Below are 17,054 nucleotides of genomic sequence, written 5' to 3'. Positions count from 1 at the left end.
TTTACTTTTTTGACTAAGCACTTCCAGGTGGCTCTTCTGAATATCTCAGAGTGTCCACATGTGGCCTGCCTTCTATCATCTAGCTTTCTACCTTTCCATGCATAGTGGATACAAAGTGACAGCACACTGTTTTCACTGGTATTTTTTCTTAACATGTCTTCAAATGCTTTTCACTTTGGGGGGATTTTCTCTTGTGAAAATGAGGTTCCTCCTGATCCCCATGTCCATTCCTCTACTTGACTACTTTTTTCTTTCCGCTCATGAACGTTCTCTGGAGTATGTGGGATAGTTTGTCCATCACAAGCATTATCAGGTCCTCTAGAACTTCAATTAGTAAAATTCCTAAACAGTAAGTAAGCACAGAAATTGGTGTACCAGTGTGAGAAGAAAAGTGTTGGATGATAGAGTCAAAACACAAAGTTATATTTTATTATTTACAAAATAATAAAATAATGAAGCCATGACATAGACTGAGATAAAATATATCATCAGGATCTTAGACATTCTAAGAAGTGTGGAATTGATCGTCTTTTAGTAATGAAAGGAAATAAAGGTAGCAATGCAAATGATTATCTGTTTACAATTTTCTGTGATTTGGTTGAAGTGGTAAAGTTGTATATATTAATTAATGGGTCAAATAAGTTGATAATTGTTTTAGGCTGCCATTTAGGTGCCATCCAACTGAGGTTTCTGGCTGTGCATCAGGTTTCTGAGGAAAGCTGGGACTGTTCAGTGACGTGGAGCCATCACTGTGGGATAGCCATCCAGACTCCTGCAGCCTGAGTGCAATCTTGAACAGGCAATGTATTCGTTCCTTTTCCTAAACTTCAGGCTATATGTGTACATTTAAGAATGATTCCTAGCCATTTTCTCATCCTTTGGGTCATTCCTGACATATATTTTGTGAGGCATTTTATGTGTGAGGCTGAAAAAATGGCAGAATATTTTATAAAGAAAAACCTTGTGACTTGTGTCATATATTTAATAGGTTCATTCAGAAATCAAAAATTCTATTCAAAGTTATTTGCATCTGAGCCAAGTAAAACATATTTGTAGGCATGGTGGGGAAGAGGAAGGTTTTATCTTTTGATGTGTCATCATGTGGTTTTTTGAACAAAATTCACAAATTGGCAGACCATTATATCAGATGTGTAATTGGATGCCATTTGAATGACCCACTTTTAGATTTTAGGTATTTTTCCATTAATGATGAATTTTTTCACCATTTTTAAAAGCAGAAGATCTAGAGCCAACCTACCAATGGTTAGGTGGAACCTGGTCTTCAGTTTGGCATATCCCTCCCTCAGTATCCCTGAGGTCATCTGCTTAGTCAGCTTTCCCACTCCTGTTACCTCCCCGGCTTCCATAGTTACCACATGCCGTATATGAACGGGGGACCCACGTGCTACAACATTGCACTCTCTGATCATCACAAGTCCCATCTTTCACTTAGCCATGCCTGACACAGCCAGTAATATTTATAAGCAAATGTTAGATATTAAAAGATTCTATTGTGTGTGCTCCTTTCTAAAAGAGCATTAGGCAGGACTATAGCACACAGAAATATTCATTAAAGAACACAGTGTTTTAAGTGTCCTCCATTGAAAACTTGACAAATCTCTGACACACTTTTTCTTTGGGGGGTATTATTTATAGGGAATTACAGCAGGTATGTGATAGTGAAATGAGAAGTCTTCTATCCATTTTATTCTTTTCCTCATCATGTTTGTGAATAAGGATAAGATAGTTATTCCAGTGCAGATGTTTCCCACTTGTATGAATGGATGCTGGGTGTCGCCTGCTGCTTGGATGTGTGCATATTATGCTTGACACTAATATTGTACTTGGTGAGTGGCAGGAAGTCAGTACTGAAGTTGAGCTCTTGTTTTCTAGCAGCTGTGCTCAAGATCCTTGGTGTGCCTTCTGCAGTTCTGGCTGCGCTCTTCAAGTTCTTCAAGGTGACTGCCTGGTCATCAGAATCATGGCGTCTGCCCTTAGAGCATGTAAAGCATTGTTCCATGAGTGTGGAAACGGTCATGTGGAAGGTTCCTGGGAGGAGAGATCGTTGAAAATGAACTCTGCCTCACTAATGAACTATTTTTTCTTCTTTGGTTTTCAGGAAGAAAGTGCCTTCAAACACCTGTGCACCTGGGAATCCAGGCATCTGCTTCACTTCAGAAGAAGCATTCATGATTCATTTCAAGAAGACTTGAGCAGGAAGAACTGAGCTGCAGGTATACCGCAGGTACCTTGCATTGCAGATGGGTTTTAGAAGAGAGAAGAGCTGCTTCATGGTATTTTATCACATTTTTCCTGAAAGTCCTACATACAGGTGAGTCCCCAACATATTTAGAAGCCATTTCCCAATCTTTTTAATGGAATGAATCAGAACCCCTGATGATGTGGAAGAGCCATAATTAGTTTGCATGTTAATCATGTATTTCATTCCTCAGCACATTGCTCAATCCAGCCATTCTGCCTTGAGTATGTGAGCTTCTACTCAAATTGCAGGCAGTGCTCTTGCTTTGTGAGAGCATCACCCTGATTCAGTGAGCCCGATGCAGGCTGCAGCCACTCAGTGTTCTTCTGAAGGCCTATTGGTGTGGCTGGTCTCTGACATCCTCGTCCAGCCCTGCTTAGAGTAGGGGGTTAAGGGTCCAGGCAGGGACCTTGTTACTCTCAACCTCCATTGCCATTGGGCCTCTCCAGTGTCCCTGGACTATAGCCTGCTCTTGTGACCTGGGCTCAGTGAATCTGAGGTTTGGAATCCCATTGTGTGGCCAGATTCTAGGCCCCCCAGCAGCCTCATAACTGGTACAACCTTTCCTAATTTTGTTTGAGTGGGAGAATTCTCCCACCCTTCCTCCTCCATTCTTATCACACATTTTGTAACTGCACACTTGAGGACCTTTATTCATTGACTTAGTTCTTAGTGATGATGGTTGCTAAGACTTCGTCACTCATTCAAGGTCACACCAATTGCATGGTAGGGCTAGAACACTGATCTTTCTAATGTATTTTGCAGGACTCCCTCATTTAAGCTATGACTGTCTCTGAAACACACACTACATTTGGAGTGTCAAAATTCTTGACACAGCCTCTTTGGCAAGTGTACGTTCTCGTCCAATTTGGAATGTCTTCAACATTCCCATTTGGATGTTTGTGGAAGTAATGTGGAGAAATTTCATTTAAAATATAGAAAACACAACAAATAACAGTCCTATTTTTTTACACTAAGCACCTGTAATTAACATCCCTTTGTGCTTCTATGAGTTGCTCCTTTGAATTTTTGAAGAAAAATTTGCTGGAGAGCAAAGTCACAAGAAATGAATATCAGTCATTCTCAGTGTTTTGAAGTGAAGAATGTGTTCAGGATGTGAATGCTTTCCAGCCAATGCCTATCTATGGCTTCATCACAGGTCGATCAGAGGGTTCTTTCCGGTAAACTGTTTGATCCAAGTAACACAGGCACCAGCCCCCGCAGTGTGTGCCTAGCTCTTTCCCCATGTGGGCTGACTTGGCACTTTTCATGCCTCATGACTGACACCGTGCAGTCATTGGAGTGTGTCTGTGGCCCAGATCTGAATTGCATGGCCAGCATACTGCAGGCCTGGTGCAGGCAGGTCCTAGGCTGCTCCAGCAAACCCTGCAAACCAGGTGCCATACAACAGAAGAGAGGCCTTCCATCCAGTTCTAGAGGTTCCAGGCAAGAGGTGTGGGATCTCCCAGTGCCACACTCCCACACAGGGTTCCCAGGGAGTGTCCTCCCCAACTCTCCCAGCTCTTGCCCACTCTCCTGCTATGCCCACAATCTGTTTCTCCTTTCTGGACCATCCAGTCTCTGTCTCAGACCTCACACAGCCTGTTTACCCGAGCCTCCCTGGGTCTCTTTGTCCAAACTCCCATTTCTACAAGAATTGCAGACATTGGATTTGGGACCTGTTTAAACTGTGTTCCTTCATGTGACCTCTCCTTAGTGTGATCAGTGTGCAAAGACTGTTTCCCCACAAGCTCACACCCACTTTGGGTGAATGAGAATTTTCAGGGGACATTCTTCTCTCAAGTATACTGGCCTTATTTCAGAGCTTTCCCCACTGAGGCTTCCTGGTACCCCTTGTCCTAATTGGTGTCATGGTAGGTTTTGTCTTCCTGGCTGAGAGGATCTAGTGACCTGCCAATTCACTCTCTCTGAAAACACCAACACTCTGCAGTGTTCCCCATGGGCTCTGCAGAGCTTTGCATTTGAGCTACTCTCTGACCTGTGCCACGTGTCCTAGAAAGTGGACTGACCCCTTCCCTTCTGAAAACCCAATGCTTGATACCCTTTGAAGTAAGTTGTTATTTTGGATTCTTTCTTTAGTAGGCAGGTGCTTGAATCCTCTCCTTGAAGGTTTACAGGCCTAAAGACCAGATGTGTCCAGATGTTGACTTAAAGGGTATCAGCTCCTATAAACCCTCATCTTGGCTGCAGTTTTTCCTCCCCTGGATGCAAAGCAAGAAAATGCAGTTGGCCCTGTGCCCATCTTCCTCCTTCCACAGTCCCAGCAGCTGCAAATCAAAACTATCAGAGAAGATATCGTATCTCTATGGACAGTTACTTGTCATTGTTTCCTAGATCATACAGGGTTATGGAGAATTACATTGCCATTTTATTGTAGTAGGTGTCAGAAGCATCAATACAGGTAGAAGATATGGAAATACTCTGGCATTCTTAAAGGAGACTTGAGCATGTGAGGACTATGGCGTTCTCTGTGCACTTGGAACAGACCTCCCATGTATTTCCTGTGATGTTTCTGATTTCCAGACTTGAGAACCTTCAGGGCTTCACTGTGAGTCACCCCATGGGAATGCGGTAGGTGGGCAGTAGGAGGTGGTGTGCAGAACCTCAATGAGGGCTTGAAAGACCACATCCCACACCGCGACCAGGAGCAGAGAAGGGAGCCCTCTCCCCTGTTGTAAGTTTATCTCTTGTTTTATAACAAGATCATGTCTTGTGACATTTTGCACACATTCTGAATCATTTCAGTAAGTTTGGATGATCTGGGAAGCATGAATTTCATTTTGTTTTTTCTCCCATATGATGTGGGAACTTGAAGACATGATCAGGCCATGGAGTCTCCTCCTTTGGGAAGGGGCTACTTAAAGAAATCCTTGTTCCTGTTTTACCTTCTGCCACAGGAGGACACAAGAACGTTTTCAGATGTGGGTACCTGACTTGCAGCCTCCAGAATTTGAGAAATAAAACTTGTGGTATAAATTACCCACTTTCCTGTATTCTGCCATCACAACACACACAGTCCTTTGAGATTGGATCAGCAATTCCCTTATTTTTAAATTCTGGTAAAATACACCAAACATCCCTTTTTAATTCAGAGGCTTTAAGCATAGGCATGTTGCTGTCTAGACATTACACTGTCCCTCTCCAGATCTCAGGTGGACATGCCCTTCCACCAGACTGATTTTGAATCCCTTCCACACGCCCAAAAAAGGAACATTCTTCTTTACGTTTTTATGAACCAGATTATTGGGAATCTGAGTTAAATCCTACAAAATTTGTCTTTCTTGGACAACATCATTTTCAAAAGGGTACGGCTCACCCCCAGTCCTGGGGATCCAGGTCTACTGCCAATTCTGCAGGTGTCTCAGTCTGGGTCTCAGGTAGTGGTGACTATGCACATGAGCTGTGTGTCCATGTCAGTGGGCAGCTGTGACCCCAGGATCTAGGGTATTGGATCCCAGCCTCTGGGTTCCCCCATCCTCCAGGTCTTTGCAGAACAATGTGCACCAATGCCGTGTGCATGGTGGGTTCTGGAGGTGCTTGGAGGATGAGCCCTGAGGTGGTAGGAGGGGCCATCCCAGTGGTGGAGAGGACCCTTTTGTCTAGCCAGGTGTTGTGTCGTGGGTCATGATAGACTAGAAGTGTGACAATGCCTAGATTGTCCTGGCCTCTGTGGGCCCAGCCTAGGAGCTGACAACTGGTGTGGCCTCCTAAATACTAAGAGTCAGGCATCCCAGAGGAAAGGGCTAGTCCAGAGCCGTTGGAACCTGTCTTTAAGAGCACTTTTGTGCTGGGAGGCAGGGAAACATTGTTGTGCTGACACCTGATGCAGATGTGTGTGCTTCAAGTCCAGGTGGAGTTGCTGAGGAGCACCTGGGATGGCGTGTGGCTTCCCCACCTCCACACACCTGGGGCATCCCGGGGCTCTGAGAAGCACAGCAGCAGGATGAGCACTGAGGGAGTCCACTGTCTCTGCAGAGTGAATGGGCTTTTTTCAGGGCCCCCAGCAAGCCCATGTCACACCATCTGATCCCAGAGTCCTGAGCATCTGTTGAGGCTCAGTGCGTTGCCACATTTCTCTACCTTGCAGAACCCTCTTGGCTCCCTCTGCACTCATTTCCTTGAAAATCAAACCCTGGAGGGTGGGCTGCACATCATCCAGAGCTACCCAGACATAGTCCACAGTGTCACCATCTCTTAGTGGGACATGAACAGTTGACCATAGCAGGTTGGGGTGGCCACAAGCACCCTGGGATCCATGTTCAAATCACATCAGGACAATCAAGAGACTGAGGAAGCAGAGAGGGAGGATTGATCAAGGCAGATGGCTCGGGAGGACAGAGTACAGAGTGGAATGGAGAGTTCAGGCAGGGGCGGTTTTGAGGTTTAGAAATGGTGTGCTGGTGGTGGCTGGGGTGTCTCCATGCTTCCCAAAGCCTTCACAGGTGGAAGATGCCCCAGAGTGTTCATGAATAGACAGTGGGAGGTCCATTGGTCACCTTTTTCCTGTTGAATATGAGGCCCCCTTTGTGTTCAGGAGCATTCTAAGAGAAAGCCTCGCTTCTGTTTAAAAAAAAAAAGAAGAAGAAGAAAATTGGTGGGGGCAAAAAGGTGCATGGGCCTGTGACCCAAGGACATACATGTTCCCAGAATTTTCTGGTGGCCATAGCTCTCCATTCTTCCATCCATCCATCACCCACTAATGTCCTTGGGTCTTTAGAAAGTACTCTCCCTTTCCTGGGTTTCCTGAAGAGAAATCATCTTGGGGTCTTGGGGGAATAGGGACATGGGTTCAGTACAGGGCGTCGGTACACTGAGTATCTCAGAGGCAGTCCTCTTTGGAACTCAATGGTCCTCATTTTGGAATGGACTAGGGTACTGACCATGGTTAGGGTATGGACTCCCTGGGACCAGCCAAGAGAAGAGGGGACAGTGGAGACTGATATTGCCCCTGGATTTGAGAGGACTTAATTTTGCACCTGGGAACCTGAAACCTCATTACCTAGGACACCCACACTCGGGTCAAGGTTTTGAGAGCAGTGTCCTTTCTGGGGTACGGGGCTGGTTTCAGCACCAGGAATTTCACTGCTCTCCATTGTAGTAGAGCAATTGGACCCAGGGAAGAGAGCCTGTGGTCTTGCTTTGTCCACAGCATCCATGTCATGGGTCCTCCCATCACCAGCATTTCTGGATAAAAGAAGCCACTCAGACAGAGCTTTCCAATGAATTCTCTTCTGTTCACTCATGACTGTGATCTGGCAGTTACCCATCCAAGGGTCCTGTCAGCATGGACGTGACTCAGTCACCACCATGAGTTCTACCCTGTGGTGGCTGCAGATATGCAAAACCTGAAAGCAAATGCACATGGAAGAAAAGAGCAATAGCCAAGACCAAAATAGGATCAGGTGTGACAAGGAAAGCAGGAGTCACTGGGGTGTCAGGGGGGTGAGCTCAGTGGGGCAGCGTTGCCTCTGGAACCAGAATGACACGAGGGGGTTGGCCCTGCCCATTTTGGGAGCAGTGTGTTGGGGAAGGCGTGGCCATACAGAAACTGGGAAACAGGATTGAGTTTGGTCACAGGAGGAGGTTGGATTCATGGCCAATGTGGTTTGGAGGGTCCAGGCAGAGAGGGATAGGCTAGTGCACACCCCAAAGCGTGGAGGCTGCCTTGATGTCCGCGATTCTGAAACACCAGCCCTCTAGGTCATGACTGACAACTACAGGCATTGATGAGGTCAGTTTCTGTGCACCTGCATCCAAGGTGGCTCAGCTGGACACCTCTCTTTTCAGGAGCCTGGACTACAGCCTCCTTTGAGGCTCAGCTGGGAGGATCTGCCTCTGGGCTCATGCCTGTGTTCTTGGGAGGACCCAGTTTGGCTGAGCCTCAGTGGTTCTCTGATGGGAGGATGGGACACTGTCATGTCTTTCTCACAGGACTGTGTCCACAGGACAGCTCATGATGGATGAATGTTGATTGCCTGGATCAAGAATGAAAGTGAGACAGGGAAGCAATGCTGGAGCTAGGGATCCACACAGAAGCCATAGGCTCCCCAGAACTCCATCCTGGAGATGATATGCCGTCACCATAGCCAGCTTCTAGTCCCATGGATCCAGAGACAGCGTCTGATCCACCTCCAGGAGAGGGTGCACTGGCTTTGGGCAGCAGGGTGCTGTGGTACCGCAGAGTATTTGTGAGGCCCCCACCTCCGAGCCTTTGAAGAGGCACTTGGGCAATTTGAAGGCTCATGAGAGGCCTTGGGCGGTCTGTGCCAGAGAGGTCGGCCTCTGAATCTCCATCCGCTCCAGCTTGTCATGGTGCAGAGTGGGAACAGCAGCCAAAAGGGACCAACCTTGTCCAGAATCCTATGTGGGACACAGCCTGATTGAGTTGGGGTGCATTCTTTGTCTGTCCCCTTCTTGTGATTGTACCATTTCTAAGTTTTTGCCTTCATAACCTACGAGTCCTGTCTATTGTTTTCAGAGATAGTCCAGGTATTTATGGGCAAATATATCCAATGACATCCTAGAAATCAAAGGCTACATCCATACCCTGTAATGAATGGGGACACAAGGGAACTCAAGAGAGGCACAAAGTTTGGTCCAGCGTCACAGAGCTGGTGAGAAGGAGGGTCTGTGTGTGAATTCAGATTTGAATCCTCATGCTGGAACTCTATTGGGAGCCAAGGTGGGCAGGGTCTGGTGGGTGTAGTTGTTGGTGAACATGTGTTCAGTTGTGCACTTGATGTGGGTTGAGGTGGAAGCAAGCAGCAGCCCTTGTGGTTTGGGAGTAGCCTTGTGTGAATAAGAGGCTCGGGTAGAGGCAGCACAGGACGTGACCTCAGTGCCTCAAATGGAACATGGAACCCTGGTAACCAGGCACCCACTTCACTGAGCAACCCGGCCCAGCTCAGTTGGTTGGAGACACTGGAGCGAGAGGAATGTTCTCTTGTTGTTTCAAAAAATGTCGAGCCTCAGGCCCCCAGGAATCTCAGGGGGACCACCGTGCTCTTGTGTGGGAAGAGGGGGAAAGGTTTTGTCCTAGACCCCAGAGTCTGGGGACACTTTCCCAGAGAAGCTCAACAGCACCACTAAGCAGCACAGGACAGGTGAGCAGAGCAGGCCCTCATTTAGGATCCCTCATGAATGGCCCACCACTCACACTCTGGCTGTGTGTGTGTGTGTGTGTGTGTGTGTGTGTGTGTGTGTGTGTGTGCCCATTCTGCTATTCATTATATTGGGATAAAGCATTTTTCTGTTTGCCACCATTTCCATTTTTGATCCCACCATTCTTGGTCCCAAACCAGGGTGAAAATGATCTGGTTCCAAACGCGGATGAGCCCTATGGGATAGAGACCCTTGAAGGTAACAGAGAGGCAGAGCTCATGAACCAGCTGGTGCCTGTCTCCTTTGGTAGCAACCCCGACTGGGGCAGCACCTTCAGGTCTATTTACTCAGGTTTCATCACCAGCCAGCAGGTGCTGGAGCTGCTCTTCCCAAGGAAAGACCATCCCTCCGAGACCAAGTGTACCGTCTCCTCATGCTTGGGTCTTGAGGAAGCCATGTATCTCTCAGAGAACCAAATGCTGTGTGAGACCTAGGGGGATCAGAGGATCAAGCTCATAGTATACTGTCAGCACCAAGTGGGTGGCGGTGGGGAGTGACCTCGCCTTCTCAGGCAGACAAAAGCACCCTCTCTCACCACCTGGTCCACAGAGGCGTGTGCAGCAGCCTACACACATTGGGCTCTGCTGTTTGAGGGTGTGGACTCAGCTCAAGGTGGGCTCAGTGAGGCCTGGGGTTTCTTTCTGGTTGCTTGTTCCCTTCCTGCATGGAGAAGCTCTGTGCTAGGGGCCTGACTTTCTTTAGGCCTTGGGGAAAGCGCTTTTGCATTAGAAAGGATGTTCCAGATTCCAAAGTGCTGCAGAACTTCCCTTCTTAGTTACAGCCAGACAGGAGTTGGGGGCTGGCAGCTCCCATGACCACTGAGATATGTGGGAAGCAGATGTTTGGGCTCCCGCTTGCATGAACATAGAGAAAGCACCCACTGTGGGAAGACATGTTGAAAGGAATGATGACAATTCAGTTGAAAATGTAAAAATCTGCTCTCTTGTATCTTGATGGTATCAGAAGTAGACTTTCTGCGTGTGTCACCGTCCGTTCCTCCTTGAGACAGGACTGCATCTTGTCCTACCCCAATGAACATAGTAGACCAAGAGACCATCGCCAACATGAGGTGGAATGTGGCCAAAAGTGAGGGCTGCTGTTTCCAGAGTAGGAAGCTGCCAGGTTATTGGACTTGGGAAGGCTGAGCAAACCCTGGTTCCTGCAATTTTGTTGGGTGCATGCAGTCAAAGGTCTGGGCCTCGACTGTAGGAGGAGGAAGGCAGAGAGCTCTAGGGGGACTCATGGTCATCCAGGAACTGAGGGGAAACTCTAGCCTCAGAGGAATCTCCTAGGACAATTGATCCCACCATACCTCATCCCAGTGTGACTTTCCCTCCCTGTCCTCTCCCAGGGCCACAAAGATATAGTCTTCACTCTTTGAAAAGGACAGATCACTTGATTCTCGGGGGAACTCAGTGAGAGCTCTCAGAGAATAAGGAAGCAAAGCAGTCCAAGCCAGGGAATGAGGTGTCCCTGGAGCCTGCTAGTAATGGACCTGAGCACAGACCCTTCTGGGTGTTGCCTGTCAGGTTGGAGAGCATGTCGCAAACAAGAGTGTGTGGCCTCCCCTGAGAATGGGAGAGCTGGTCATGCCATGGTTCTAAACGTCTTTGGGTGTAAGATTTTGTCCAGAGAGTTGTCCTGTCACTGTACAGCCACCGTGTCTTGGCTGTGGTGGACTGGCCTGTGCAGAGACAGGAAAGGCAGAGGCTGCCAAGGCCAGTTTTGGTGGTGGGGGCTGTGGGGTGACAGCGTCGAGGCTTCTGCTGACTGCACACCTGCTTGCTCACAGTGCCGTGCCCAGCAACCCGGGTGCCTGGATGGAGCAGTACAGCCAGGCTTTCCATCAGCCTCCAGGCCTCAGGATTCTCCAGCTGCTGCTGCCTTACCTGCAACTGTACATGGGAGGCATGAATCTGGAGCGCCAAGCACGCTACCTGCTGGCCCAGCTGGAGGATGGCAAGTCCAGCCAGGCAGAGCCTGAGTGCCAGGAGCCCCCCGGGGTGTGTACATAAGGTCTAGAGAGGTCAGAGTTTGGTCCCAAGGGTGGAATCTGTATGGCTGGTGTTGGGCTGGGGACAAGGAGAAGCCATTGTCCACTCAGGCCATGCCCCTGTCTAGGAAGAGGTCCAGCGTGGGCTCAGTGGCTGAGATCTTCGTGGCAGACAGTGTGGATTGTCTGCTTTTGCAAAGTTCATGGCCAGGCTGTCATGTTGGAATCTTTTCTCCTCTAGCTACAGGCTCACTTCCAATGCCCACCCCAGGGCTAGAGCCTCTTCCAGGAGCTGCTCTGGTGGCCAGTGAAGGAGCAGCACCATCCCCAGAGGCAGAGCTCAAGTCCAGTTCCTCCGGGGTCTCTGCTCCGAGCTCCACGGTACCTCTGTACAACCAGCGAGTGGGAGACAGCTGCTCCATTCATGTCCATCTAGAAAATCAAAGGCGAACGGAGTATAAGAGCATCGTGGTGAGCCATTCAGCAGGGGATCCCCTGGGTGCCCTCACTGGGGAAGGCAGAGGACATAGCTTGCCCTAGGCCTGCCTTCGTGAATTAGAGCTTCTGGAAGGTCAAATACGATTGAAGACAGAGGTCAGTGTTAAGAAGCTGACCTGAGATGAGGGAGAGCAGCTTGCCCCAGCTCCAGGTGTGAGCGGGCCTGCAGGGTGTGGGGTTTGTAGTCTGGAAGTGCAGGGGTAAGGGCTGTGCTCAGATGAGGGCAGAGGAACGCACAGGGTGCTGGCTGCACTCTCTGAAGCCTGGTGTCTAGAGTGAGTTGGACCCTTGGAGGTTTGTGCAGAGGATGAAGCAGTCGTAGCTCCTGTGTGCTGGAAGGCATATGTGGGATGGGAGGGATCCTCCTCAGCATGATGAGGTCAGGTTATTGCAGGTCACAGACAACGGGGGCTTTTCAAGAAAACATGAGTGTCATACTTTGCACAGACCTAAATAGGGAGGTAGCAGCTCCCTTTGCAGAATTTTTCTGGGTGTGGGGTGTAAGCCCTAACTCTCCACGTGTCCAGTGACAGAGGAGCCCTGTTCAAACATTGCCTCAGTGGGGTCCATACCGCATTGCACCACATCGAGCAATGAGGCCATGGAGCCCAACAGTCTCCTGGCTATCATAAAAGAGTCACAAGCATACTCTAGTTGCTGAGTCTGTTTTATACATTGTCTGTCAGGACTAAGGGGTGTATGGTTCCTGCCTGGACCACCCACAAAGGGATCATGATTCTCAGAGCAGAGATGGGATACAGGAGCAAACTGGACCATTCCTCCCATCTTGTTGGGCCAAGTGTGTCTGTAGAGAGGCTGTTAGGTATTTGCACCCTTTTATCAGAAGGACATAGCAGGGACAACCTGACTGTTGTACCAGGATGGGGCTGGAAGCTCATAGGAAGATCCCACATGAACTCTCAAAGGCCCCAGGTAGCATGGTAACACATGGTGCCCTTGTATTAAGAGCTAAGCTGTCTCCTGAATGACTTTGACCATTGTCCTCTGGGTGGCTACTCCAAAACTCATTCTCTGATGAGTTTCTCCAACCCTGATTAGGTGACCTGCCAGGATAGGGCACCCACGGTCATACGCAGGGCCTTACAAGAACATTTGCTCAATGAGGAGGATCCAGAGGACTTTGAACTGCTTCAGATTGTGTCGGAGCATAAGAATAAGTGGGTCCACCAGATGGTGGGGAGAAGTGACTTCCTGCTCAGGACAACTCACCAGCCAAAGAAAGAGTGCTGTGGCCTGAAAAACAAGCAGAGCATGGTGGGTTATTTGTAGAAACAAAGTGCAATGATGGGAGTGTAAATCAGTTCACCCTGGGACTGCTGGGCCTCGCTATCCAGTGTCCTCCCCTGGACCTGATCAGGCTTTGCCAACTTCATATCCATGAGGGGCAGAGGAGATAAGCAACGCCTGGCTGTCAATTTAGGCAGCCTTTCAGGACAGTGACAAGTACTTGAGAAAAGTTCTTGAATGAAGAAATCTTGCTTTAGGCACCTGGCTTCCAATCTTCCCACTCGTGTGAATGGACACCATTTAGGTGTTTTGGGACAGAGGTCATATCTGGCAGAAACGTGTGAAGGAATAGAACACTTCACAGCTTGGCAAATGGGCACTGGAGAGAGATAAAGGAAGGACAAGGAGCAAGAAGAAGAGGAGTAGGTGGACATAAAGGAAAAGCAGTTGAAGGAGGGAAAAATGAAGAAGAAGAACATGAAGAAGACCACAACCAGAAGGAGGAGATGAAGAACAAGAACATCATTAAGTAGAAGAAGAAGAACAACAACGCAAGATCAAGAAACATAAAGAGAACAAGAATATAACAAGAAACAGATTGAATATATGAATTGTTCTCTCTGAAGGAGCCTCTATTGATGGTATGAACTTTATATTTATCACTTCTGTACATTACAAACAGGATCTGTACAATTTTGTTTTCCTGTCACCAGCCAAAGAAAGAGTGCTGTGGCCTGAAAAATAACCAGAGCGTGGTGGGTCATTTGCAGAAACAAAGTGCAATGATGGGAGTGTAAATCAGTTCACCCTGGGACTGCTGGGCCTCCCTATCCAGTGTCCTCCCCTGGACCTGATCAGGCTTTGCAAACTTCATATCCATGAAGTTACCCCAAGTAGTTGGCCCAAAGTAGTTAGTAAGCCAATGAAGACTTGTTCTAAGTCATCACAATTGAAAATTTCTCAAGAGTTTCCTTTCTTTTTCATTGTAAAATTAACTATTTGGGGGTAAGGGTATGCTACCAAGAAGCTATTTTTGTTGTCAGAGGAGTCCTCTTCATTTGTGTTAAGTAATGTTTACAAGAGCAAGAGGTGCTGATAGAATAATTGTGTTATTCTTCCCACTTCATGATTTCAACCTTATAAACATTGTTTTGCATTATTGGGCTCCACGTTTCTTTTTCTCATCTGATGTTTTAAAAATATTTGTCTCATTGCCTGAGACACTTGCTCCCATAAAGTTAAATTCAGTTGGGTTTGAAAAAACTCTGAATGCAAAGGAGAATCATGAGGAGGAAATGAAGAATCAGCTGATTCAAAAGATAAAAAATAGAGAGTCTCGGCTTCCTCCCTCGCTCACTCCCTCGCGCGCTTGCCCGCCCCCTCCCTCCCTCCCCTCCCTTCCCGGCCCGGCTTGGGCCCGGCCCATTAGGCATTGGGTCTTCTGCTAGGGAGGATGTCGGGCCCGTCGCTCCCCAGCGCCCTGGCCCTGGCCCTCTCGTTGTTGCTGGTCTCTGGCTCCCTCCTCCCAGGGCCAGGCGCCGCTCAGAATGCCCCTGCCTTTGAGTTATTGGTTGAGTACAGGGCTAGGAGCACTACTGTTTATTCCAAGCTGATTGCTTACTTTGATGCTGTTTGAGGTGCATTTCTGCTGGGTTTGTCAAGTCGCCCATGTCAGAAACTAAGCTCACGGGGGACGCCTTTGAGCTGTACTGTGACGTGGTCGGGAGTCCCACGCCAGAGATCCAGTGGTGGTACGCAGAAGTCAACCGGGCAGAGTCTTTCAGACAGCTGTGGGACGGTGCTCGGAAGCGCCGTGTCACCGTAAACACCGCCTACGGGTCAAACGGCGTGAGTGTGCTGAGAATAACCCTGCTCACCTTGGAGGACTCTGGGACTTACGAGTGCAGGGCCAGCAACGACCCCAAGAGGAATGACTTGAGGCAAAACCCCTCCATAACATGGATTCGAGCCCAGGCCACCATAAGCGTCCTTCAGAAGCCAAGAATTGTCACCAGTGAAGAAGTCATTATTCGAGAAAGCCCTGCCCTCCCTGTCACCTTGCAGTGTAACCTCACCTCCAGCTCTCACACCCTTACATACAGCTACTGGACAAAGAATGGGGTAGAACTGACTGCCACTCGTAAGAATGCCAGCAACATGGAATACAGGATCAATAAGCCAAGAGCTGAAGATTCAGGCGAATACCACTGCGTATATCATTTTGTCAGCGCTCCTAAAGCAAATGCCACCATTGAAGTAAAAGCCGCTCCTGATATCACTGGCCATAAACGGAGTGAGAACGAGAACGAAGGGCAGGATGCCATAATGTACTGCAAGTCAGTTGGCTACCCCCACCCAGAGTGGATCTGGCGCAAGAAGGAGAATGGTGTGCTCACAGAGATTGTCAATACCTCTGGGCGCTTCTTCATCATCAACAAAGAAAATTATACCGAGTTGAGCATTATGAACCTCCAGATCACAGAAGACCCTGGCGAGTATGAATGTAATGCTACTAACTCTATTGGCTCCGCCTCAGTATTCACCATCCTCAGGGTACGGAGCCACCTGGCCCCACTCTGGCCTTTCTTGGGAATTCTGGCTGAAATCATCATCCTTGTAGTGATCATTGTTGTGTATGAGAAGAGGAAGAGGCCAGATGAGGTTCCTGATGATGATGAACCAGCTGGGCCAATGAAAACCAACTCTACCAACAATCATAAAGATAAAAACTTGCGCCAGAGAAACACAAATTAAGTACTGCTTATAATATCTTTAGGTTCCTGAAACTGATGGCATCATGACCTGCTAAATTTTCTGCTTGGACCTCTTTGTTCTCCCCTTTCAAGTGAGCAACACCACAATGACCGTCTAAAGCATGCCTTATTTAGCCTCTCCTGTAAGGGTGACCTAGCCAGGTACATTTTAAACAGTGCTTCAATGTAGAAGGTGTAAACTATTTGGGCTTGACGTGCTGTGAATGTTGCTTTCTTTCCTTTGTTAAAATATTTAAATAGAAGTGAAAAGGTCCTCTGAGGAGCAGATCATGCATGCGCCATTTTTTACTTAAAGCAGCTGTTAACATTGGCAAAGCTCTAAAATGCATTGCTGCCATCTAGTGATACATTTTTGTAAAGTACTCAAAACCTACAGATATATACAATATATAAATATATACATATATATTTATATTTTTGGGGGTGGGAGAAATCCAAAATAAAGTAAATGCTTGTTTCATGTTTAAAATGCTGATATTCATTCCTTAGTGTATGTTGTCAGATGAGGAAATGTGCAGTTATGGTATATAAAGATAAGTAATTTATAAATTCTGAAGTCTTTAATTTTAAGGGCTTAACCTAAAACTTTAATAAGAAGATGGAACAGTCCACTGAATGGATATAATGAATTGCAGTATATATGTATGATTGCTTTTAAGTGACTTTTTTCTTTTGTTAAATCATGTAAATTCTTAAATCCTTTTGCACTGATATGTTGAACCTTATTCTTGTATATTCGATCAAGGCAAACTTTTATAATTTCTTTTGTTTTCAATGACCTTGAAATGTTATAGCATGGTGATATTCTATGCAACTCTAGTTATACTATTTTTTCACATTGATTTAATGATTGATGGTAGATTTTATAACCTGACCAGGTTCTCATGCGGTACGTAACTATAGATGCATGTACTTGTGTTTTGTGTAACTGTTGAAGTGCAATGATGTATAAAAAAGTGAATTCACCTGTTTTTTAAAAAAATAAATAAATAAAAAATAAAAATAAAAAACATAGTTCCTGAAGGCACAAGCTTCCCGTGGACATCCTCCGTCCATGCCCAGCACACCTCCAACTTATACCACCTCCCATTAGTGTCTT

At 47.3% G+C, this 17,054-nt stretch overlaps 1 protein-coding gene and 1 long non-coding RNA gene across 3 annotated transcripts; both read left to right on the top strand.

The window, feature by feature from the left end:
- The first annotated feature begins 1,050 nt into the window (after positions 1-1,050).
- LOC306644063 lies at positions 1,051-5,057 on the top strand. 2 transcript variants are annotated; one of them, XR_013759157.1, is made up of 3 exons: positions 1,051-2,003; positions 2,120-2,332; positions 4,805-5,057. It is a non-coding gene; the product is annotated as an uncharacterized lncRNA (long non-coding RNA). The 2 variants fall into 2 exon arrangements; XR_013759158.1 differs by having other exon boundaries at positions 1,055-1,986; positions 2,124-2,332; positions 4,805-5,046.
- Positions 5,058-14,834: 9,777 nt separating this feature from the next.
- LOC306643768 (neuroplastin-like) lies at positions 14,835-16,691 on the top strand. Its single transcript, XM_079110019.1, has one exon. It carries the CDS (start codon positions 14,850-14,852, stop codon positions 15,933-15,935), a length of 1,086 nt encoding a protein of 361 aa, XP_078966145.1. The 5' UTR covers positions 14,835-14,849; the 3' UTR covers positions 15,936-16,691.
- Positions 16,692-17,054: the final 363 nt, after the last annotated feature.

This window comes from Sciurus vulgaris (genome assembly GCF_902686455.1).
Source record: "Sciurus vulgaris genome assembly, chromosome: 14".
In the NCBI taxonomy this organism is placed as follows: Eukaryota; Metazoa; Chordata; class Mammalia; order Rodentia; family Sciuridae; genus Sciurus; species Sciurus vulgaris.
This window is presented reverse-complemented; position numbering and strand designations above follow the sequence as displayed.

Bases quoted from the DNA above. Each gene is read 5' to 3' on its own strand.
- LOC306643768 (XM_079110019.1), top strand. From the start codon at position 14,850: ATGTCAGAAACTAAGCTCACGGGGGACGCCTTTGAGCTGTACTGTGAC.